The following is a 26,816-nucleotide window of genomic DNA, read 5'->3' as shown; positions in this document are numbered from 1 at the left end:
GGTAAGACAATATGTCGGTTGTGGCCTATATAAACCATCAGGGGGGTCTGAGGTCTCGCCCTCTATGCAGACTAGCGCATCAGATCCTCCTGTGGTCCCAGGAGAAGCTGTTATCTCTAAGAGCAACATACATCCCAGGGAGTCAAAATCAGAGAGCACACATCCTGTCGAGACAGGGGCTGAGGCCAGGGGAATGGAGACTCCACCCCGAGGTGGTGGAGTCAATATCTCAGAGGTTCGGCCCAGTGGAAGTGGACCTATTCGCGTCTCGAGAGAGGACCCACTGTCCACTGTGGTGACCATACTCAGCTCCAGGGCTGGCCGAGGCCCCCTTCGAACCATTGGAGTCGGCTGAGACCAAGAACCTTTCCCTGAAGGTGGTTTTTCTGTTGGCCATTACTTCTCTGAGGAGGGTAGGAGATCTCCAGGCGCTCTCTATATCTAACGGGTTCCTGGAGTTTGCTCCAGGCGACATTAAAGCCATCCTACATCCCAGGCCGGGCTATTTGCCTAAGGTGCCATTCAATTTGGCACGGCCTACGGTTCTGCAGGCCTTTCATCTTCCACCTCACGTGACGGCGCATGAGGAGAGACTTCATCTGCTCTGTCCTGTCAGAGCTCTAAAAGTCTATATTCAGAGGTCTTCTTCATGGAGGAAGTCGGACCAGTTGCTGGTGTGTTTCGGGTCGCCCAAGAAGGGTCTTCACGCCTCCAAACAGACCCTCAGCAACTGGATTGTCCATGCTATTTCTTTGGCCTACCAGGTGCGCAGTTTGCCTTCACCTTTGGCCGTGAGGGCTCATTCAACCAGACGCATGGCGTCCTCGAGAGCCCTTCTCGCGGGGGCCCCGATCCAGGAAGTCTGCAATGCAGCTGGATGGGCCACCCCTCATACCATTATTAGGTTCTATAGCCTGGACATTCCGTCAACACCTGGCACTCTCGTGCTCTCGTCCTATGTGTGCCTGTGAGCAGCTTCACACTAGGACAGGCAGGGCGCGTTGTGGCATAGTGGGTACTCGTTCCCCCAAAGTGTCAATCGACGCAGTCTGAGTTCCCTCGAAAGGGAACGTCCTCGGGTTACGACTGTAACCCTTGTTCCCTGAGAAAGGGAACGAGGACTGCGTCCCTTCGCCGCGCCTTCCCCTGCCTGGGAGCGCTTGCTTCATCACAGAAGCTGACATCTCATGTGTGCCGTCGTCCTTTATAGCTTCCGCTTGTATGCCGTCACACATTACGTCATGACGCAACACCAATCAGAGATTGGCTTAGTTTCATTCATACTTCAGAGGCGCTACGCTGAGGGGCGTTCCCCCAAGGTGTCAATCGACGCAGTCCTCGTTCCCTTTCTCAGGGAACAAGGGTTACAGTCGTAACCCGAGGACGTTTTGTCTCACAAATATGGACTCTTGAAGCAGCCTGATAATGAATGAAGTCACAGCTGTTGCTTCGGCCTATAGAGAGTAGACACGAGGTGATATAATGACCTAACGCCTAGTGCTGGATAATTAATCGAAAAATAATCGAAACCGAAATTCAGAGCCTATAACCGACGTAATTTTACCATGTCGGTTATTCCGTTTTTTTAATCCTATTAATATTTCCTCCCACTGTGTGTTAATATACTTTCCCATTAAAACATATTACCGCGTGTCTAGTCACATAACTCCGCCCCGTCCAGTCTGCAACATTGAAGCAACATGAGCCCCTTTCACACAGCGCGTTGATCCCGGGAAATTGCCAGAACAAACACCTTCTGTGTGAACACAAACACGACCCGGGATTGATGCCAGGTTGGGGACATAGTAACATTGCCGTCTTCAGTCCCGGAACGCTCACTGTGTGAACAAAAGCCGTAATTAATGCCGTGTCGATGGCACTTAAGCCGGGATCGTTCGCCAGCGTGAAACGGTACATAATGCGCTCGTTTATGATCGAATCAGAGAAAAAAAATGCACAAGCGTGGTTTCTTGAGAGAGAGAAATCGCAGCTCATAAGCAAACTATAGACGCCGCTGAGACATGTCACGTGTCTTTACTGGTTGTGTGTGAACGCACTGTCTGATTCCGGAAAACCACTGGCAGTGTGAATGAACCAAAGTCAAACGAACCCGGGTCAAATCTCGGGTCACTTTATCCGTGTATTTTCCCGACTCTCTGTGTGAAAGGGAACTCAAACACTGAGTCAACTCAGCAACAGAAGCCGCTTGTACCAAAGAAAAACGCGAAAAAAGAGAGAGACTAACAAACGCCCAGCAACACGTGCCTCCACTCCACAAAGCAGGTTTCGATAACACAAGCATTTACAAATGCTACACAATGTGAAAAGGATTAGTTTTTTAGTTTTAAACAAGTTATATTTTACTTTTAAGATGGCAATATTTACAATGATTGAATTTGTTTACAAAAAGAACTATTTTTAAAAGTTCTTTATTTTCTACATTTTTAAGAAACTTTCTTTTTACATTAAAACTTGACTTTTTATAAGACGTTTTTATTTCAAGCATTGTATGCTTTGTTTGATTCATTAGTTTGAAATATTTAATAAATAAGCATTAAAAGCTATCTGTGTGTGTTTCCTTATTTTAGAATCACAAAGATAGGATTATGCACTCTTTCATTAGAAAAAATAACTGTGAACATTACAGTTTAAGCCTTGCCAGTGAAATGACATTTTTTTTTTAAATAATCGTTCAATAATCATAATCGAGGTAACTTGTTCGATTAATCGCGATTATGGTTTTAGCCAAAATCGTCAAGCCCTACTAACGCCACAGTTTGGCTGCCAGTGCTCCTCATCCTCAAGGGACATTCCCAACGTTCGGAGAATCCAAGCTTACAGGTGTTATGGACAACACTAAAGTGCAGGGCCATAAACACCATTGACACTGAGAAATGGACCAGTTTTCCCTCTCAGTTTTTGATATTGATGCTGCTCTGTTTGTTGTTAGAATAACAAAGGTTTCAAAGGTAAAAATTGTATGCCGGTCTGCCTCAGCGGTCTAACAACACTCGTCTAAAGCCCTATTCTGACTGGATTAGTTTAACATGGAGAGGTGGTGTAAAGCCATTATTACCAGAGCTTCTCAGTTATTTAAGTCCCGTCTGAATGTGCATCTCAGTGATCATTACAGACAATGTCAGTAAAGATTACGGTGACTTTTACCTTCCGAAAAATGGTCCGGAAAAATGACCTCAGGTAATACTAATACCGTGCAAATAGACCCGCTGTAAATATGTACAGAAATATTCTGTTATTTCCTGTTTAAAAGTATTTTTCCATGTTTTTTTTAAGTATGGAGGCGCTTGATGAAGCATTCAGTTGCGATCTAGATGCTGGGATAAATGTGTGCCAAACCTCAAGTGTTTTACACACACCATTCAGATCTAAAAGAAGGTCGAAAGCACTAGTTAGAGGCACGTAACTTCTTACGTAAGGTAAGTGCCTATTACCAACATAATCCAATCTGAATTTAATCAATACATCGTTCGACAGGACCAATCTGTTTTATATAAATATAGCTTATGTGTTTGCACACATGATTTCAGGAAGCAACGTAATACACATATCACGACAGGAGGGTGACGACGGTGTGTAAATCGATTTACTCACCCACTTCTCCTAGTTTTACTGAGATCTCCTATCGTGTGCTTTATGCACAACTAAGCAATTCATACGGCTCACAGTGCTTGCCATCTAGACATGTCATAAAACACACGACATGTTTTAATGGAGGGCATGGAGTTAGCTAATCACAGCAGTGCCTGTTTACTCACGTTTTGATGGAGAATAATTTGGTGAAAATAACTTTTAATTCATTTAAATAAAAAGGCCAATACAACCCTTCCTCCCTCCTCCCCCAATATTCAAGATGTGGTTATGGCTTTGCTAGTGCAGCCTCCTGCCAGGGAAATCTGGACTTTCCCTTGAGGTTTAAGGATTTCCAGTTGGTGCATGAACACACTTTGATAGAGGACTGTTATTGCATGTAGGGCATTTTCAAAGCATCCTCAAAGTGGTTGTAGGTCTTTCCGCTTGTTTCATGTGCTCATCACATGACCATTCTTTCTCTGGTTGTTTGAAGAATCCCCCACACCACATCCATGCATTTCCAGGGAAAAAGTGACACTTATCAAAGGTACGCAGTAGCTCTGCGACAGAAGCTCTACCTGCCAGAGTATTGAATAATGGCACAATTGCTATAAGATGATATAAGTGACCATTGAAGAGAGGGAAGAGAATGACATGATCTACCGTTTAAAACTAAATAATCCAATCCCCTGTAGAGACATTATGCTAATAGCTTATTAAACCAATTAGAATGGGATTATCAGTAGGATCAATCACAGAACTGGACATAATGCTGACACTCCAATGTCACATGCACCGTAAAAAAGAAAAAAGATAACTTGCATTTCTCATGTAACCCATAACATGTTTTGTTGGGACATATTAATATATTTAGTGTGTTAAATTATATTTTTAAGTAAAGTAAAAATCGTTAATTTGGATGTTACAAGAGAGTCAGCTTTGAGCAGAAGTCATGATGTCTACTACTACTACCTCCAGATATCTCACAGCACAAGCTTTCTAATTTAATCCATACATCTAATCAAACTATTATTGCATAAGAAATTATGATTGGTTTATGTGTTTTTCTGATGATACTCTAAATCAGAGAGCATAATCTCATTTACATTCATGGGTATTAAACACACTTCTATTTTTGTACATTTGGAAGAACTGACTTTATTGTATTCATAAAATATTAAATAAATATAAAATTTGTTCCAGATAGATTGACAATGACAGGATTTCATTCTGTCCTGTGTGATTTTTACAGATAATGTATTCATGCAAAAAATACAAATGACTTTAATTAGTTCCACTTGCATCACATTTATAAATATATTTGCTATTGTTATACTGGTGTAGCCTGACATATTCATTTTGATTCAGTCATATTAAACTGGTTTGACTTTAGTAAAACTTTTTTTTCTTCAGTGAAGCACTTCATAATGTAAAGGAAATTAATTTCAAAAGAAAATTGCCTTTGCACTGTCAAGTCCATATCATTTAAAATCTTCTCCACTTAGTTATTCATTGTGAATGCATTTGAAAAATGTAGTACTTTTGATTTCATATAATAACTCTGATTATTTCTGATCTGAAATTATCTTCCACATGCATTTATCAAAGTAATAACCTGTAGAAATGGCTGTATCAGCTATTGTAATATTGTATCAGTGTACCCATATTGATAACACATTCAATTGATGTGTCATAGGGATAGATAGAGCAATGTAAAAGAACAGCTAATCCCAAAATGAAAAATCCCATCATTAATGAATCCACACACATCAATCCGAAACAATATACTGTTTTCCCCAAAGTATTGTATACGGGTCCAACATTTATTAGGCTTCAAAAAATATAACAACTTTTAATTTAAACTTTAAACAATCCTCAGATAAACCAATAATAAATAAGACTTTATTTAACTCATTTAAGACTCAACAAAACGGACATATTGGCATAATTGTGTGTGTTATTGTTCGTTCTAGCGCGAAAGAGAACTGTATTCTGGCGCACAGTGTGCACACGATACTGGCGCGCATCTTTCTGTGTGTCGTGTGTGTGTGTGTGTGCCTCACATAGACAGAACATTCACAGACAGCGTGTTCATGTCACGCTTGAATGGTTTAAAAGCATTTTCATGAATAAGAGCGGGATCATATAATGTAATGCTACGCTAGCCAAAGGATTATGGAAAAACGGATGCTGCGTCAACTGTGTTAAACTGGACAAAAAAATTATTGCAAATACACGTTAAAGGTATAATATGTAAGAATTTTGTAATAAAATATCCCAAAATCACTTGCACAGTGTGATATATTTCCTGCAGTTGTGTACTTACAATGTCCCAAAAGATCCCAAAGATTTTTTATTTCAGAGAAATTCAAATTTTAAATAATGGCTCGTCCCTGTTCACTTGTCGCCTGTAAATGACGTAATATCCGCGTTATCACTGGTTTACGCTCGTACTGCCACAGTAACCATGGCAACAGACGTGGACAACAGCGTTACGTCTAGCGCACGCTCACGTTGCTTCGTTCAAACATTATGGACCATGGCCAGCAGACTTTGGGACAAAAGGAGAACTAAAACGAAGATCAATATCAGCATGGCGTTTTCGAGATGCCGAGAGCTTCACGTCCGTGACAAACTTCGACTTGGCAGAGACGCCGCTCTTGTGTGAACTTTATTAGACAGGTGAGCAAATTTACATAAAACTAATCAATATTATACAGTTCAACATGATGAAATGTTAGAATATGATCAGTATGTTATTCTAATGTTGATCTAGCTTACTGTTAGTATAATATAGCCAACAAACTAACACATAGAATAACATTATAACTTTAACACACTCAAATGCAGTTTAGTGTGATAGGGTAGACTAAGTGAAACATCGGTGCGTTTCCTCACAAGCTTCATTCGTCTAATAAACTTACCTGTGTGAGTATTAATTCAGTACTTGCGGGTAACAGTTAGTTCAGTAGAATGAAATGCCCTTATTCCTTTATATTCGCATGACTCGTGTGTGTCTCTCAATAGCAATCGCGCCCTGCTCCATACCACAGTCATGTTAAAAACATCAATGTATGCACTCATCCTTAAACATTATTAGATCCATCAGCTTGATGACAAGTTCCATAATTCTGCTGGAATTGTGCGTCAACCTACGCCTTTGTTATTGTAAGAGGTTAGCGACCTCTAGCGGCGAAAAACAATACATATTGTAGCTTTAACGTTGACAGCTCTAATATATATATATATATATATATATATATATATATATATATAATAAAATTGACAGCTGATTTTTATAAAGATTTTGTTTGATCACTAACTTCTCAGTTGTTTAAAAGATTAAAGCAATTATCAAAGTTTGATAAAATGTTGAGTTTGATAAAATGCTTGATAAAATGCAAAGCACATTTCTATCTGTGCTAATCTATGGGATTTACGTGCATTTACAACTGCATCACTTCTTGGGAACTGGATTCTGTATGTCTGATGCTGATTACACTTTGTAACAAGAGCAGGCTCACGCACACAGCACTGTATTCAATATTAATCTCTAGGGTGGTCATCTTTATTAAAGCAGAAAAACACACGTTACTATTTACTGCGTTTTTAGGTAAACTAACTACTCCAGCCTTTTATCCCAGCAATGTTTAGATCTACCACACCTATTCATTGAAAATGTCTCCTGGGTTCATTTAGAGCTTGGTAAAACTGCTCCTATACAGGAAACATGTTGCAGTTTTCCATAATCCTGGACTTGAGGTGAAATGTATCGCTGGTATGGCCTCTTCTTTTCTCTGTTTCTCCTGTGTTGCTTGTATGTTTTTGTATCTATTAATATGAAATTGTACTTTTTAAAGGAAACTGCTGCTACTGTCCTGAAAGATTTTGTATGAGAATTAGACTTTCCTGATAAATACAGAATAAATGTTGCATAATCATATTTGGTTTGAGAGCTCTGGTGAAAGGAAAGATAATTTCCAAATAACGACTTAGTCTCATACATAGACATATAGCTTCAGAAGATTTACAATATAGTCTCTGATTATGTTGAGGGTCCCTTTTTTTTTTTTTTTTGTCTGAGACTTGAACCACAATGAACAGCATTGAACTGCGTCAAGATTTGACGAGAAGAAAAAAACGGCATAAAGGTTTCGAGCAACATGATGGTGAGTAAATAATGTTTTATTTGCTTTATTTTTTTGTGTGCAAAAAATCCTGTAAAGTGTGTCATTTTAAACCCTGCCTGTTGGAAAACAGATAGCTCTGTCCAAAACTCATTGGTTGAGGTAGATTGCAATTCCTTTTGATGCAAAAAAAAAAAAAAACCATAATAAATACTCTCTCATTGAACCTTTAAAGAGAATAGCACATGAAAGATGTCACCAAAGCATTCTGAGTCAAGGACCCACAATTAATATGCAATTAATATGCTACAATTACTTAACCAATAATTCAGATAATTTGGGGGTTAATCATATTTCTAAATTCCTTGAGAAACTTCAAATGTGATTGTCCTCCATCCTCAGTGGCACACAAAACATTTAAAAGCACAGCATTACATTCATAATGCCTTTCATTCAGAAAGCAAATCCATCACAGTTTGTTCTAAAAGAGCAATTCAATACGTGATTTGATTTGCCAAAGGTCTATAAAAATCAAGTCAAGGAAGAAAGAAAGCTAGAGGCTTGGAATGTTGATAAGGTATGCATGTGTAACAATACAAAATAAATTAGGCAAGTGCTGCTTAATTGCATTTTTATAATACATTAGTTGCATTAATGACTTTAAAAAATCTGAACTAACTGTAATTAAATAGACAGGCTTCCTTTTTACTGGCTTCCCCACTTCTCTCGTAAGCAGTCAGAGAAGTAAGATATAATATTTTATGATGATTTTGTGAGATGTCTTCCTTTAAATGAAAGAGTGAAGCACGCGCTAGCAATGCCAAGGTTATGGGTTTGATTCCCAGAGAAAGCAACGGATAAAATTTGTACATTCTTTGAATAAAAGCATCCGCCAAATGCGTAAACAAATGTTGACCCCATGCGCAAAACAAGGTAGGCAACATGATGGACAGAGCTGAGGAATGCTAGGCTATTCGTCTGAGTGTAAAACATTTTAAAAGCACTTCTGAAATACATTTTCTGAGTTCCTCTCGCGCTGCAAACTTACTTACCCAAGGTGTTTCCGACCAGAGATACGAGGAAAACCAAGATATATCCAGCTATAAGCACCCATTCATATTGTTTAGGATGCAAATATTCCCTCCAAATGTACTTGAGAAGTTCGTCGTCGTCATCAACATGAGAATGCGAGTAAATTTCCGTGGAGTTCAGATGCAGCGCTGGGGTGGAACAGGCATCGCACGCATCATTAGCGGTGATCGCAGACATGTTGCGCGCGGACCCGGGCTCTCTCTCCAGCATCGCGGATGACTGACACCGCATGAGTGAGTGAGGGGGAGAGAGAGGGGGGAAGGGGGGATACACCTCAGAGTTGATGGCGTCGTGACGCAACGTGCACCTCTCAGCCTATTATCTATTAGTAGTTACCAAGACAGAGAAGTGTTTTGAAGTCAGAGAAGCTATAGATTCTATCGAGTGCTTGCTGCATTGTTCTTAATGTCTCACGAGGATAATTATGTTTATCCAAGTGTAGCTGTCAGGTTTATGTCGAATAATAAATGATAGCCTACCCACAGTCAAACAATCTGATTATGCTGTACTTCATGCTTCATGGTAAATAATAAAGTAGAACACAAAGAGATTTTGGACATCACTTTTAATGATGCACGGAGGTTTATATCTCAAGAAGAGTCACATTATGGTGCCCAAATAGTGTTTTGATTTTTAATGCAATTTAGTTAGTTTGGACTTTTAGGATGCGTCCAAAAACTAGCTTAGACAACATTTTTTTCAAATAAATTTTTTTAAAGTTTTTATGCATTTTGGCCGTTCATTTACAGGACAACAGCATTTTTGGGGCCTAAAAACGTAAAATTTAGGAAAGGGGCTTTCAAGGTTTTGAAAACGAGGAATTAACGTCTCCATGTAAACAACAAAAACATTATTCATTTGTGCAAACGGTGGTGTCATTTTACGTGTTCACAGGGCGACATCTTCTGGCTTCACAGCAGAATACAGCCTTTTAAATCATTTTCTCAGATCCGTGTGAACGTCTCGGTTACGGTTATGGTAACCCTCATTCCATGATGGAGGGAACGGAGATGCCACATTGGAGTGATTCCAAAGATAGGAATCTCGCTAGAGAGTCAATCTACTTCGAGTATAACTAAACGAGCCAATGCACATTGGCATGCAATCATTTGCAGCAGCTGCTCTGCCACGCAGCGCATGTATATAATGAGCAGAAGGTGCGAATGCACAAGCTTACAGAGCCGGGCCTCTCAGTGCTTCTACCCATTTAGGAACCTAGCGAAAGTGTAAGGGGTCACCCAGCCCGCAGCTCTACAGATATATGTTAGTGAGGCGCCACGTGCCAACACCCAGGAGGATGCAATGCCTCTCGTAGAGGGAGCACGCAACCTGAAGGGACAGAGCAAGCCTTGTGCTTGATAAGCCAAGGCGATGACATAAACTATCCAGTGGGCCAACCTCTGCTTGGAGACAGCCTTTCCCTTCTGCTGGCCTCCATAACAGACAAAGAGCTGGTCTGAGGTTCTGAGGCTTTGAGTTCTGTGCACGTACAGTCGCAGAGGGCGGACTGGACAGAGCAAAGCCAGGGCTGGGTCTGGCTGCTCCAGGGGCAGCACTTTCAGGTTCACTACCTGGTCCCTGAAGAAAGTGGTAGAAACCTTCGGCACATAGCCAGGCCGGGATCTCAGTACCAAGTGGCCATCACCCGGCCCGAACTCTAGGCACAATTCGTCCACCGAAAAAGCCCGCAGGTCCCTACCCTCTTGATAGAGGCCACTGCAACCAGCAACAAAGTCTTCATGGACAGAAGCCTTAAGTCTGCTAACTGCAGAGGCTCAAAGGGAGCATCCTGAAGTGCTCGAAGCACCAGGGAAAGGTCCCAAGAGGGTATTGAGGGTGTCAGAGTAGGATTTAATCATCTCGCCCCCCTTAGGAACCTGACGACCAGTTCGTACTTCCCTGCTGATTTGCCATCTATGTGGTTGTGGTAGGCTGAAATTGCGGCAGCATGTACTTTGAGGGTGGAGGGAGACAGCCCTCGCTCTAACCCTTGCTGCAGGAAGGAAAGCACGGACGCTATAGAACATCTTCTAGGATCCTCTCGGTGAGAGGAACACCACTTGATGAACAGGTTCCACTTCAAGGCGTATGCACGTTTCGTAGATGGCGCCTCTGCCGAAGCGTTGGTGCTAAGTACCTCTGGTGGTAAGTCACCTAGAACCTCCAAGTCTTCCCTCAGTCAGGGAGTAAAACAGCAGCTGTGGGAGGTCTCTGGAGAGGCAAACAGGTCTACCTGAGCCTCCCCGAACTCTCTCCAAATCAGCTGAACCACTTGGTGGTTGAGTCGCAACTCTCCTGGGAGCACAGCTCATGATAGCTTGTCAGCCACACGGTTGAGCACACCGGGGACATGAATGGCCCTGTAAGGAACTTAGCTATATGAAATATTAGTAATCTATAATAACTTGTTATGATTAATTATGAATATTTGGGTCAGTTAATTGGATTAACTTGACACGGCTAAATTAATATTACAATCAATTAATCAGTTCGTCCAACGAACTCTTTTGATTATTTTTTTTTCTAAGAAAGGGGTATCTTCCCTGGTCACAGAAGAATAATAAAGGGACTTTGTATTGCAAGCAAATCAGAACCAAATACATAAAGTGCATAAGTTTTATTAACTAAATCATAAACATAAATAAACTAAACACACATATATACAGAAATACAGAAATAGGTTAGTGATAGGATGAAATTGGAAACCGGAAGAGGGACTATGAGAAGAACCATCAGAATTTCATTTTCACATTTCATTGAATTGAATACTTGCATTTGTAGTGGGAACAATTCTTGAAGTTGTTGAAAATTGAAGTCGTTGATGGTTCCGGCAGTGTCAAGTGGAAGTTGGTTGAGAGTTCTCTTTCTCCAGGAACGCATGGCTGGTTTGGTCAAGGCCTGGGGCCCTGTTGAGGCCACGCCGAGCACCCAGGAGAAGTGAGGAAGTCGGAAGAGTGGGTGATTGGAGTCGTTGTTGGTTGGAGTCTTTGTTCCAAAACTCTTGAGATTGTCCTTGGTTCTTTGTGAGAGAGTCTCCTCTCTCCTGCCTGATCCCATATCTGGTTGGATCGAGGCCTGCTGGGCCCTGGGGCACCCGTGGAGGGGGAGGGGGTTCCCAAGTATCACCAGAAACAGTGTTGCGGCTGGATGAAAGAACTAAGAAAAAGGGAGGTCACATGTGGACTGTCTCTAATAAAGCCTGGAAAAGATCCACCCCTAAAGGGTTGAACTCGACCAATAAGAAAGGTGACATGTCTGAGAGGGAAAGTGGCCCTTAGTTGATTTACGAGTCTTTGTCCCAAGCGTGGTTATACCTTCATTAATGCTCAGATAGCTATAACACATCCACACTGCATTCTAGAAGAAGGTGATGTACATCAAAGTGTGAGTCATTAAATGGGGATTAATTAGGTAGGAGGCATGATACAAGTGAGGTTACATTGATCGTTAGTTGGTTGTATACCAGGGTACATACCATAATATATACATAATAGTACACGAGACAGTAAACCATTTACACTGTTTCTTTCACAGTTTCATGCATGTTCATTTATAGATCATTTAGTCTATGATTAATACAGCAAAGTCTGTTTTAAAGAGGGTTTCTGTCTTCCCATTTTCTCTCTCTTGTGCACATGGCCACATTCCTGTGGAGGTCATAAAATCTCTTTATCAGCTCTGTAACATGACACTGTGTCTGCCCTTGTGTTCGTTCATTTGGGCTGATAGTTTTGGAGTTTCATAAACCTTTGTATATAATGAATATTTAGTGTGTGTCTGATTGGTCCATACTCTACAGCCCGAAGGGACCTCAGATGCTTCTGACTCCAGAGAAGGAGATGGCGGGCAAGTTGCGACATGCAACGGGAGCGTAGACCACCTTGCGGTTGATGTATGCAATGATCTCAGCGTTCTTCGCCAAAGAACTTTATAAATAATTGCTTGCTGGGCTGTCAATAAATGAATGCTTTGTTACATCTTTATATCTCCCGAGTTTTTCTGGTAGAACTGTTCTGACTGCCTAAACGGTGCAGAACTCTCCAGGTAAATTTTTAGAGCTCTGAAAGGACAGAGCAAATTAGCCTTCCCATCGTTAACTGAGAGTGGAAGTGCTGACAATTGAATGACCTGCTCTCTGAACGGAGTTGAGAGCACCTTGGGTACGTAACCATGCCTTGGCTTGAGTGTGACCCTCGAGTCACCAACCCCAAATTTCAAGCATGAAGGGCTCACAGAGAGAGCCTGTAAATCTCCCAGTTGTCGCGTCAGCATCTGCAAACTCAAACATGTGTAAGTACCAATCTTTTATACAGCAAGTATAAGGACATGATTGGATAGATGTGAAGGTAATAAGTGACGTAGTAATTAAGTCTTCCTGGCAGAACTTATGCTAAAGTTTTCATTTTTCAGCGAAAGTGGTTTAAGATCAGCCGACTGCAGTGGCTCAAACGGGGGACTCTTCAGGTCCCCTAGGAGAGGTTCCAATCCGGTATGGTTTTATATAGGACACCACTGACAAATTGTCTGTGCGGACTAAGACGTGGTGTCCTCTGAGGTCTTGTAGAAACGTGTTCAGGGCCAACCAAACTGCTCTCATTTCCAGGCAGATGATATGTAAGCTCTTCTGCGGGCTCAATCAGAGGCCGGAGACAGGATCCTGAGCCCCAGGCATTCCAAATGGCTGAGGAGCATGGATCTGTGTGTCAATAGTTCGGTCTTCGACAGAGCCATAATGAGTCGTCGAGATAGTTCAGCACGCACATTCCCTGTTGCCTCAGGGGAGAAATCGCTGCGTCAATGCATTTCATAAATGTATGGGGTGCCAGGGACAGACCGAACAGTAGGACCTTGTATGGATAAACCTACCCCTCGAAGGCGAATCTTAAGAATGGCCTGTGATTGGGCGTTATCTGAATATGAAAGTAAGCGTCTTTCAGATCCACAGTAAAAAACAATCCCCTGGGCGAATCTGCGTGAGAATTTTTATGGTAGTTATCATTCTGAATGGCCGTCTCATGAGGGCTTTGTTCAGATGTCTGAGGTCTAAAATGGGGCGGGTGCCGCCGTCCTTTTTTGGTACAAGGAAGTAGTGACTGTAAAACCCCGATCGGCTCAGCAAGGGGGGGACTTATTCTATCGCCCGCTAGCAGATTTTGTACTTCGGTGCGAAGCACGTGAGCCTCGTCGCTTTTCACCAAAGTCTCGATGACTGCCTGAAATCGTGGGGGTCTGCAAGCAAATTGGAGCTATTAGCCTCGCTTTATAATGTTTAAAACCCAGTTCGACACTTCGGAGATGGCTTGCCAGGCCTTGGCCCTTGTGGCTAGGGTTTGAATGAAACATGGGGCTGGGCCGCCTAGCATAGGGGGACCTAATACCCTTGTGTTGTGTTTTGTGCACATATTCTCCTTGGGGCTGGCTTGACAGGCCTTGGCCCGGTTGGACAGAGTTAGAGTGACAACTGGGGAAGGGCCGCCTAGACAAGGGGACCTGTTGCCTGGGTGATGTGTGTTTGAAACATACTCTTTTTGTGCTTTACTTGGGTCACTGTAAAAACAGCATTTTTTTGTAGGGGCACATGCAGCGCAACGGGCCCATTGACTACAATAGGAAAATCCCCAGCCGCCTGAGCTAAACAGGGAGCTGGGAGATTAAGATGAGCTCTTTTCGAGGGCAGTCCGGCCAGAGCAAGACTCAGACCCTCTCTCTTTTCTCCTGTTGCTAGGATTGCCTCGGAGGCACAGGGTCCAACACAATGCTGGGTCAGGGGCCCTGGTGCCAGGGCAGCGGGTAGCACTTAGCTGATCGATCGTGGAAGGAGATAAAATCTGTATATGGCGAAAAATAGGGGCTTCTTATAGCCATAAGCTACGCCCATTCTGGTCGGCTCTGACGTGCTCTGGCTCCAAGTCACCTTCGCGCGTCAGAGGCACTTCGCCATAGGATGTGCAGTTGCTACAGCACAGCCAATGGGCGAGCTAGACGCTCTGCTGTTTTCACTGTGCAGCTGCACTGCGTTTTAAAATATAGGCTTCAATATTTCTAGAGGAAAGGAGTTTCCCCACTGCGTAATTAGCTACGCAATACGAAGTGACCGTTCTTGAAAGGGTACTGAGGATTGTGGGATATCATAGGCTGCGTATGATACATATGCTCCCTTTTAAAAATTGATCAGATGAAGGTTTCTCAGGAGACAGGAAGTGGAACTAACATTGGATTAGGATGTGTCTTCATGCCTTTCTACCTTTGAATGCATTCTGCAAAGCCAGCAGTTTTCAGACGCAGCCATTGTTTGTTTATTGTCTGCTTCCAGTTTCCTTTGTTCTAGTTTTCCCGCCAGTCAACTGTTACCATGGATATTCATTTAATTATCACAGCTGATCATTACTGAGTTCATTATCATTGAGTATTTAAGTTGCTCATTTCCTTTCTGCCTTGATCCGGTATTGCTGGTGTCTGTGTCGAGTTCTTCGCTTTTGTTAATAAACCTTGTTACTATATTGAAACTCTTAACATCATCTTTAAACGTGACGTATATTTAGTAGACTACAAATGAATTATTATCTTTACATATATTACGATCACTTCATTAATCTTAGGCTTAATAATGTAATTATTTATTCAGTGTGCTTAAGGAAGTGTGTAAACATATTGCGATGATTTTAGCATGTACAGAAGGATGATTCATCAATCAATATATTATTTAGGTAAATTCCAATTTAGAGGAGATACATCTGAATTACACTATAGATGGAATCAGTAGAATTTGTACATTTAGTCAGTTTGACAAATTAGTTAATATAATATATATTAGTTTATATTAATATAACAAAATAAAGTACAAATTAGTATAACTGAATAACGACAGACAAATCAAAGCAATCCTTCCGAATGACAGTATAATTCTGAATTACACACAAAGGTTTCAGAAGGTAGATCTTGCAGCGATGCCATATAAACACCATTTTTATACTATTTCAAAAGTTCTTAAATTATTATTTTTTATAGAGAGACATATGGAGGTAGTTCCCTTTCGAGAGGTCTCTCCTATTGCGTAATGCTTACGCTATGGGAAAACTCCTTTTCTCGAGAAATATTGAAGTCTTTATGTAAAACGCATTGCAGCTGCACAGCATACAGCAATGAGCGAGGCAGCTCGGTCATTGGCTGTGCTGCGGCAACTTGCACGAACCAATGACGGGGAGACTCTGAACCCGCTTCCAATGAGCGTGCTTCGGTTCCACGCGCGTCAGAGCCCGCCAAGATGGGCGTGGCCAAGGGCTATATATTGGGCGCCCCGTCGTCTGAGTTCTTTAGATTTAATCTCCTTCAGCAAAGAACCTTCTCTTCGCTGATCCTCCGGATTTGTTGGAGTCTTTTCGCCGCCGCCGCCGTCGACAAGCCTACAGCAGGACTGCTTCGAGGACGCCGGCGCCTTCAGCCGCCTTCGATCGCCCTTCTGCTAAGCCATCCGGCGCGCATCATCGCTATATCCTTTCAAAGCTTTCAGTGTTCGCCCCCGCAACACTTTTTCTAAAAGAGCAATTTTTCAAGGCGTCAAATGCCTTCCTGCGCTTCGTGTCGAGGCCCTCTTCAAGACGGGGATCGTCACATCATTTGCGCCCGCTGCCTGGGACCGGACCACGCAGAGGCTGCCCTTACTCGAGGCGGATGCCCCGAGTGTGACGCCCTGGGCCTCATCGAGCTGCGCGCTCGCTTCGCCGTTTTCACCGCGAAAGAGCCCACCTCTTCCGTGCTGCCATCTCCTCTGGTCGAGCCGCGAAAGAAAAAACGCCGCTCACAGAGGCTGCCGGAGCACGCGGTTTGCAGTGATGTCACGCCGGGCCAATCCCCGCGTGCTTCACCGCCACCCGAAGACTCCCCGCCGCCAGTCCAGTTCACACAGGCGGACCAGCACCCCTCCAGCGGAGCGATGGGGCTCGTCTCGTTTGGCGCGTCAGGGGATGACGAAGATAAGGATGACAGTTTTTCCTGTGATGCTGCATCCGACGACTGGCCGGGCTCGTCCTTCGACCCAGCGCCTTCGACATTAGCGGGCACAAGCGCGGGCTCCAGCATGGACTCAGAGATCGTCCGCATTCTCTCCAAGGCCGTGGAAGACCTCGGGCTCGATTGGTCTTCCCCGGAAGAACCCGCCCGCAGCCGACTGGAAGAGTGGTTCCTGCAGGGGCGCCGACAGGCCCCTCGACAAAGACCCTCCCCCTTCTTCCCGGAAGTTCACGACGAACTCACGAAGTCGTGGAAAGCCCCGCACTCCGCTCGCCTGAAGCCTTCTTTTTCCTTGTCGCTCTCCTCCGTGGACGGCGCGAAAGAAAGAGGCTATGAGGGGACTCCACCCCTCGAGGAGGCTGTGGTCAATCATCTGTGTCCACCCTCCAACGCTGGATGGAAAGCTAAAGCTTCTCATCCCTCGAAGCCTTGCCGGTCCACTTCAGCTCTCGCCGGTCGCGCATACGCCGCCGCCGGCCAAGCTGCATCAGCGATTCACTCTATGGCTGTCCTCCAGGTGTTTCAAGCCAAACTTCTCCGCAGTATGGACGAGTCTGGACCCGAGCCTGAGGCATTTAAGGACCTACGCAGCGCCACAAAAGCCACAAAAGCCACCGCCCAATCCATCGGCCGTGCTATGGCTAACCTGACTGTCCTTGAGCGCCATCTGTGGCTGACGCTAACAGATATGAAGGATGCAGATAAGGCGTCTTTCCTCGACGCGCCTATCTCCCAAGACGGCCTGTTTGGACCAGCGGTGAAGGAGTTCGCCGAGCGCTTCACCGAAGCCCGTAAGGACTCGCAGGCTATGCGTCACTTCCTGCCCAAGCGATCTAGCTCATCGCAGAGCCGCCAACGGCCGCCTCAACAGCAGCGAGCTAAGACGGCGCCCCCCGTTTCTCAGCCCAAACCTGAAACGGATTTTCGACGCCGCTCGCGCTCTGCCAACAGGAAGCAACCGCCCGAGTGACGGGGACCTCGGCCCAGGATTGTGCTGAACCCAGAGCCTCGTAAGTCCTCCTAGCTACAGGGAGGAAAAGGGAGAGCGCGTGTCTCGCAAGAGCCGGACCGTTCTCTCCAAAACGTCTAAAGCATTACCCAGTCCCCTTACAGGCGGCTGGAAATGTCTATACAGCAGCCAATGTGCCAGCCACACAGCTCGCCCACCTGCAAACAAACGCCGTTTTTACGGCGACACACAGAAATCACATAAAGAGCTATTTTCTGCCTGTGTCATTAAAGGGTCACGTGTCCACACCAAAGTGCGCATTCCCACATATCAAAACTGTCAACGCAGTGCCAAATGTTTTCCCAGCTCAGGCTGGACGCCCCATAAATGTAGATTGTGTGCCAACTGTTACGTATGCACCACTACACACAAGCACTGTTCCCACAGTTATAAACACTTCCCCAGTAAAAGCGGGAAGTTGTATAAGAGTAGCGCGTGTGCCCGCTGTTATGCACGCACCCCAACTCACAAACCCTGTTTATATGGCCAAAAACCTCCCGCCACGAGCGGGAAGTTTTATGAAAGTGGCGCGTGTGCCTACCACAGTCTATGCACCCCCACCCATAAGCACTATACACACAGTGTTAAACATTTCCCCATCTCACTCTGTGAGCATTACAGCGAGCGTGCCTGTAATCTCACACGCAACCCTGCACTCGGCATTCAGCAGAGCTGCTCAGCGCGCGTCCGCGCCGCTGAGAGCTGTAAGCTCGGTGTTAACACAGAACGATTCACTGGCGGGAGCCATACGTCACTGCGACACGCCCCGGCCAACATTCAGCCCATATCTGTGCGAGCGAAAGCTTGGGAAAATATCCCCGACATGCCGAAATGGGTTTTGAACATAATAAAACACGGTTACTCGCTTCAATTCGCTCGCAGACCGCCCCGCTTCACAGCGGTGGTAGAGACGAAAGTGAGAAAAGATGTTTCACATGTTCTACGCACCGAGATGCTCAAACTGATAGAGAAAGGCGCTATAGAAACAGTCCCCCCCTCTATGAGCGAGGCAGGTTTTTACAGCCGCTATTTTCTCGTCCCGAAAAAGGATGGCGGTCTCCGCCCCATTCTAGATCTCAGACATCTGAACAAAGCTTTAATGATTCGTTCGTTCAGAATGATAACTACCAAGCATATCCTCGCGCAAGTTCGCCCGAGGGATTGGTTTCTGTCAGTGGATCTGAAAGACGCTTACTTTCACATTCCAATAGCGCCTCATCACAGGCCATTTCTGAGATTCGCTTTCGAGGGACAGTCATACCAGTACACGGTACTACCATTCGGCCTGTCACTGGCACCCCGTACATTTACGAAATGTATGGATGCAGCACTTTCCCCCCTGAGACAGCGGGGAGTGCGAATACTAAATTATCTCGACGATTGGCTAATACTAGCACAATCAGAGAGCCAGTTAGTGACACACAGGTCTTGGATTATCAGTCATCTAGAGTGCCTAGGTCTAAAAATCAATTTTGCAAAGAGCATGCTATCCCCCAGCCAGAATATTTATTTTCTGGGAATAGTGCTAGACTCAGTGCAGATGACGGCGCGCCTCTCATCAGAGCGCGCGCTCACTATCCGGCGCCTTGCAACATCGTTCAGAGCGGGCGCGCGCGCCCCCGTCAAGCGGTTTCAGAGGATGCTCGGTCTCATGGCCTCAGCATCAGCTGTACTCCAGCTAGGATTGTTGCACATGCGTCCTCTCCAACGCTGGCTCAAAAGCCGTGTCCCCACCCACGCGTGGCGCTCGGGCCACTTTTTAATCAGAGCAAATCACGGCTGCATAAAAGCCCTGACGCCCTGGAAAGCTGTCAACTGGTATCAGTCCGGCGTGAGTTTGGGTGTAAACACAAGGAGAAAAATGATCACGACAGATGCCTCCAAAATAGGTTGGGGGGCCCTTTACGAGGGCAGGCCTGTCTCCGGCTTGTGGTCAAACCCGGAGAAGCGCCTACATATAAACTGTCTGGAATTGAAAGCGGTCGCTTTGGCTCTCAGAGCCCTGCTCCCGTACCTGAAGGACGAGCACGTCCTAGTCCGAACGGACAACATGACGGTAGTCTCGCATATAAATCGTCAGGGTGGACTCAGATCGAGCTCCCTGCACTCGATGGCCAGGGAGCTCCTCCTATGGTCCCAGCGCAACCTGCGCTCGCTGAGAGCAGCGCATGTGCCAGGTGTTCTGAACCAGGGAGCGGACATGCTGTCCAGAGACAAAGTTCTCCCAGGAGAATGGTCTCTCCACCCCCTGACGATTCAGTGGTTATGGCAAACCTTTGGCAGAGCAGAGGTCGACCTCTTTGCCTCCAAGGAAATACGCACTACCCTCTCTTCTTTTCAAAGAGCACGGACGCGCTCGCCCAAGTCTGGCCGAGCCGCCCGCTGTATGCCTTCCCTCCGGTTGCGATGCTACCTCAGGTCATCAGTCGGATCAGGGAGGAGAAATGTGCAGTGCTCCTGGTAGCCCCACTCTGGAAAAACCAGACGTGGTTTCCAGAACTGATGCAGATGATACAATCTGACCCATGGCCGATTCCACTGAGGCTAGATCTCCTCAGGCAGGCCAACGGGACGATCCTCCATCCCCGCCCCGATCTGTGGGCCCTCCATGCGTGGCCCCTCAACGGATTCCCGGGAACCTCCCCAGTGGAGTGTTGAGAACCATCACTGAGGCGCGAGCGCCCTCTACGAGGCGCTTATATGCCCAGAAATGGAAGGTGTTCAGTGACTGGTGCAAGTCCAGGAACCTGAATCCTGAGACATGCGAAGTACCGAGTGTGCTCGTTTTCTTACAAGAGCTGTTGGAGGCAGGCCGCACCCCCTCCACGCTCAAAGTATATGTGGCTGCCATAGCGGCATCACATGAACCGATCGAAGGACGCACACTAGGGAAAAACTACCTAGTTGTTCGTTTCCTGAGGGGCGCCAGGAGGATAAATCCCCCACGCCCCCCCTCGGTGCCGATTTGGGACCTGGCCACGGTCCTGGACGCACTTAAGCGTGCCCCGTTCGAACCCCTCCGAACTGTGCACCTTAAACAGCTCTCGCTCAAAACTGCTCTCTTGCTGGCTCTCGCCTCGGTCAAGAGAGTGGGCGACCTGCACGCGCTGTCATCAAGCGCTACCTGCCTGGAGTTTGGACCTAACGACAACAGGGTTGTCCTCAGGCCAAGACACGGGTATATTCCTAAAGTGCTCTCTACTCCTTTCAGAGCACAGGTGATATCTTTGGCCGCGCTATCGTCCCCAGCAGACGAAAGTGACGCTAATTTACTCTGCCCGGTCAGGGCACTCAGAGTATATTTGGAACGTTCTGCCCTTTTCAGACAGACAGAGCAGTTGTTCGTATGCTTTGGCGGCCGCACTAAGGGTCTGGCTGTGTCAAAGCAAAGAATATCGGGCTGGATAGTTGATGCTATAGCGCTGGCTTATGAAGCCAAGGGCCTTCAGTGCCCCTTGGGCATCAGAGCTCACTCTACGAGAGGCATGGCCTCCTCGTGGGCGTGGTCGAGTGGGATACCCATTCAAGATATTTGTGCGGCTGCAGGCTGGGCCTCACCGTCCACATTTATCAGGTTTTATAACCTACAGGTCCCCTCATGGCACTCTAACATACTGTCGGTCTAACTATGCATAGGCTGGGGTGTGTACATGCTGAGCATTGTCTCCTCCCTCATAGAATCACATCTTTGCATCTGATGTGGAGGATTTTTCATACATGACAGTACATAAAAATGTGCTTGTGTGTGTCTTTGGACGCCCTTTGGGCCGTTCCACGTTGTCCCTTTATAAAGCCCGCCTTCGGCTGGCTCGTTGGATAATTACTTCGCTCAAAAGCTCAGGCACCGGCCTCCGGCTTAATAGAAGCGAAGTCAGCACGCACGGCGTTTTACATGGCGTTCCCATAGCGTAAGCATTACGCAATAGGAGAGACCTCTCGAAAGGGAACGACTCGGTTACTAACGTAACCTCGGTTCCCTGAGAGGAGGGAACGAGTATTGCGTAATCTGCCATGCTTGTGCTTGGTCAATTTGCTTCAGTCGATTGAACCTAAAGAACTCAGACGACGGGGCGCCCAATATATAGCCCTTGGCCACGCCCATCTTGGCGGGCTCTGACGCGCGTGGACGCGAAGCACGCTCATTGGAAGCGGGTTCAGAGTCGCCCCGTCATTGGTTCGTGCAAGTTGCCGCAGCACAGCCAATGACCGAGCTGCCTCGCTCATTGCTGTATGCTGTGCAGCTGCAATGCGTTTTACATAAAGACTTCAATATTTCTCGAGAAAAGGAGTTTTCCCATAGCGTAAGCATTACGCAATACTCGTTCCCTCCTCTCAGGGAACCGAGGTTACGTTAGTAACCGAGTCGTTTTGTTTCTTTATTATTCAATCAAAAAAAATATTTTCAATTAAAAAAACCTTCACTTCAATAAAAGAAAAACTTTTCAATCAAAGAAAAAAAGTATTTGAATCCAAAAATATATTTGAGACTCAAAAAAATACATTTGAACACTGCTTTTCTTTGATTGAAAATGTTTTCTTTGATAGAAGTCCGTTTTGTTTTGTTTAAAGCAACCTTTTTAATTGAAGTAACATTGTTTTTTGATTGGACCATATAATAGGTAGGACATTTGTGTCTTTATCATTCAATCAAAAAAGAAGTCACTTAAATGAAAAGATAAACATTTTCAAATATAGAAAATCGTTTTTGAATGCAAATAAAATATTTGAGACTCCAAAAATTGTATTTGAACACTTTTTTTTATTGAAAATGTTCTCTTTGATTGAAGTAATCTTTTTTGTGCTTGGGCCATACATGGGTATAGAGCCGGCCCGAGCCTTTTGGGGGCCCTAAGCAGAATTTGATTTGGGGGCCCCCTCCCACTACGCGAAGTCACCTGTGCTTGAAAATTATTGACACAAATGTCACGCAATAATGATACATTATAAATGAATACAGTGAGGTTATGTATTAATACAAAATAAATACTAAATAAAAAATAGATGCCTACTTAAATAAAAAAGTTGAAACTTTTACTTTACTCTTTTACTAACTCTTTGAAACTTCTTAAAACAAACTGTCTCAAAACTTATATAAAATAAATTATTTGCAAAAAATAATGACAAAACTGAGAAATCAGAAACATAATAAGAACAAGGGTTCAACAATGACAATTATTGTTGAAGATACCTTGACTATGCGCAGTTGCGCACGAATTGTCTATGCACTCGCGAGGTGTCTAGATTATGCGCATGACTTAAACGCTGGCAGACACAGCAGCAGTTGTTGGCAGGTATATTGATCATGAAATCAGAATTTTCTTGTCTTGAATTATTCATTCATATTCATTCATTCATTTATGTCACTTGTTTAAGTCATCTAAAAAAATAATAATAATTTAAACTCGATTGGGGGGCCCCCTGGTGGCCAGGGGGCCCCAAGCAGCCGCTTAGTTCGCTTATGCCTCGGGCCGGCCCTGCATGGGTAGGACATGTGTGTCTTAATCATTCAATTCCAAAAAAAGTTGTTTCAATCAAAAAAAATATATTCAATCAAAGAAAAAACTGTTCAAATCCAAAAAAAAAATTACCCCGTGAATAAAAAAAGTATTGAAGAGAATGTGTTTTTTCGTTGTTGTTTTTTTTTTTTTGAAGTGAAAAAATTTTGAAGTTCAGATTTTTCAAATTGTTCAAATTGTTATGGCAATTGTTTTCAAAGTTCAAATTGTTTTGATTGAATCATTTTGTTTTTAAGTGAAAAAAGTTTTGAAGTTCAGATTTTTTCGTTTGAATCACTTTTTTTTTTGAAGTGCAAAAAGTTTTGAAGTTCAACTTTTTTTGATTGAATCATTTTGACACAAACGTTCCGCAGTGGGCGGGTGCTTCTCTATTGGTCAGACATGTTTGATTGACAAGTGTCTACACCAACGACATCTTTCTGACAAAGAAGTCATGTTCGCCACTCGCCAGCAAGCTTTTTGCCAGCAAGTGGAGGGAGTGGAACTTCACGTTGAGGAATTTTTGTGATGGTGTTAGGTTAGATATCTAAATATATTCAGACAGGATAGCAAAGTGCGCGAACGGCTAGTTGATAACGTTCGCATGATTCCTGAAAATAATCATGACCACAACTGCGTACATCACTTGGTTTTAGGGTGCTAGGTGCAAGATTGACTATAAACCAAAATTACAAATAATTGGAACACTCATTTGATCATCAGTTCACTACCCCCTGTACTTGGCCGCTGCAAGGCTCACAGAGATAGATCTGTAGCATCAGGAAAATGAACTTCACGGCTGCTCCCCCCACTTGCTGGCAAAAAGCTTGCTGGCGAGTGGCGAACATGACTTCTTTGTCAGAAAGATGTCGTTGGTGTAGACACTTGTCAATCAAACATGTCTGACCAATAGAGAAGCACCCGCCCACTGCGGAACGTTTGTGTCAAAATGATTCAATCAAAAAAATTTAACTTCAAAACTTTTTGCACTTCAAAAAAAAAAGTGATTCAAACGAAAAAATCTGAACTTCAAAACTTTTTTCACTTCAAAAAAAAAAATTTATTCAATCAAAACAATTTGAACTTCTAAATTTTTTTCACTTCAAATAAGTAAAAAAAAAACAACGATTTTTTTTGTTGCATTTTAACAGTTTTTTCTTTGATTGAAAATAATTTTTTTGATTGAAACAACTTTTTTGGAATGGAATGATTAAGACACAAATGTCCTACCCATGTATGGCCCAAACACAAAAAAGATTACTTCAATCAAAGAGAACATTTTCAATAATAAAAAAAAAGTGTTCAAATGCAATTTTTAGAGTCTCAAATATTTTATTTGCATTCAAAAATGATTTTCTATATTTGAAAATGTTTATCTTTTCATTGAAGTGACTTTTTTATTGATTCTGTTGTTTGTTTGTTTGAAGCAACTTCTTTTTTGATTGAATGATAAAGACACAAATGTCCTACCTATTATATGGTCCAATCAAAAAACAATGTTACTTCAATTAAAAAGGTTGCTTTAAACAAAACAAAACGGACTTCTATCAAAGAAAACATTTTCAATCAAAGAAAAGCAGTGTTCAAATGTATTCTTTTGAGTCTCAAATATATTTTTGGATTCAAATACTTTTTTTCTTTGATTGAAAAGTTTTTCTTTTATTGAAGTGAAGGTTTTTTTAATTGAAAGTATAATTTTTGATTGAATAATAAAGAAACAAAACTACCTCCATAGAGACATACTTTATATAATCTAAACAACCATTTTCCACTATGAAGAACCTTTTGTGGAATGTAAATACATCTTATGAAGGGCAAGTTAAAGGGGAAAAACTTGCAAAGGAAAAAATAATTGCACACTCTCTTAAGCACATTTATTACAAACGTACCTCAACAAAGGTTATTGTTGTGCCGAAACATTGTGTAATAAATGTGCTTAAGACAGTGTGCAGTCATTTTTTCTTTGCAAAAACAACAGCACCAACATGCTATTTTCTTAATTGGGCTTTCTGGACCAATTTTGAGGGGCCTATCTTACCCCAAAGGTCTCACTATAAATTTTCACTTCAAACTTTACCATATAAATATCAGTGAATAACTGTGTCTGCAAATCAGCCATCAACAAACAGACATAAAAAACTTTGAATATTCATCAATACCCAGATCACTATTATCCAGTGAAAAAAAAAAAAAGATAATTTAACCTCAAAACTATTCAGCTGCTCAAGAGAAAATTTAAAGTATAACCACCGATTTTCAACCTTGATCTCTGTTTTCTTAAGTCAGGTAGCACAGATAAAAAAAAATGTTTTGGCTTTCTTCTGTATAGACAGCCAAGTTTTTTCAGCTATTATAATGTGTGCCTCACAGTATTTTCTACAAAACTGCTCACTCAATGAAAAGATATGTTGTAGAAAGAGATAAAAAAGATATAAAATAGTCTAACTCGTGTAATGTGTATGGATATTTACCTAATTGATACCAGGTCTTTAATTGGCCCACCACTGTATGCTGTGAATACAAATTGAATTTTACACTGCAAAAATTCTTTAATTTGACTACCTGTTGCTCTATTAAAACGACATGAAACCAAAAAAGTCAAAAGAAGTAGAATTTAATTTTGCCTGGAACAGCATGTTATATATATATATATATATATATATATATATATATATATATATACAGTTGTGTCCAAAATAATAGCAGTCCAACATCACTAACCAGATCAATCACTGTTTTTGGTAGTAATTTTATATTTCTACATGGCAAATAATTTACAAGTAGGTGTAGTACAGTAATAGAAAAACAACAGACCCAACAGTCATGACATGTATGTTGCTAATTCTGTATAATTGAATCATTAATTGAAAGGGGTGTGTTCAAAATAATAGCAGTGTGGAGTTCAATTAGTGAAGTTAATCATTCTGTGAAAAAACTAGTGTCAATAAGTGGCCCTTATTTAAGGACGAAGGCAGTACTGGACTGTACATGGTGGTTATACTGCATTTCTCTCTGAAGATCTGAATAAAATGGGCCGTTCCAAACATTGTTCGGAAGAACAGCGTACTTTGATTAAAAAGTTGATTGGAGAGTGGAAAACTTATAAAGAAGTGCAGAAAATGATAGGCTGCTCAGCTAAAATGGTATCAAATGCTTTAAAATGGCAACCAAAACCAGAAAGACGTGGAAGAAAAGGGAAAACTACCGTTCAAATGGATCGAAGAATAGCCAAAATGGCAAAGACTCAGCCAATGATCAGCTCCAGGGTGATCAAAGAAGATCGTCCTGGTTGCGTATGCAACCCACCGTTCCCTGAAGGAGGGAACGGAGGACGTAGTCGACGGTCGACTGAATGGGGATCTCGCTAGGGAGCCTATCCTCTTCGAGTACTATTGAACGAGCCAATGTAATTGGCGTGCGTGATTCGCATCATACACTCCGCCCCCGCGGCGCGGGTATAAATACGGAAGTGGATGCACGCACTAGTTGCTT

General features: G+C 43.4%; 1 protein-coding gene across 1 annotated transcript in view; it reads right to left on the bottom strand.

Annotated features, from left to right (window-relative positions):
• Nucleotides 1–9,314, bottom strand: part of hcrtr2 (hypocretin (orexin) receptor 2) — a 44,671-nt gene extending 35,357 nt beyond the window's left edge. The window contains exon 1 of the mRNA XM_077230324.1: nt 8,771–9,314. Coding sequence (XP_077086439.1) covers nt 8,771–9,041 — 271 coding nt within the window. The 5' untranslated portion in view covers nt 9,042–9,314. The remainder of the gene's footprint in view (nt 1–8,770) is intronic.
• Nucleotides 9,315–26,816: the final 17,502 nt, after the last annotated feature.

Source organism: Siphateles boraxobius, unplaced genomic scaffold, assembly GCF_051911475.1.
Source record: "Siphateles boraxobius isolate OS27281-9 unplaced genomic scaffold, OSU_SipBor_1 142, whole genome shotgun sequence".
NCBI lineage: Eukaryota > Metazoa > Chordata > Actinopteri > Cypriniformes > Leuciscidae > Siphateles > Siphateles boraxobius.
The sequence above is the reverse complement of the archived record's forward strand: the minus strand, read 5'-3'. Positions and strand labels throughout refer to the sequence as shown.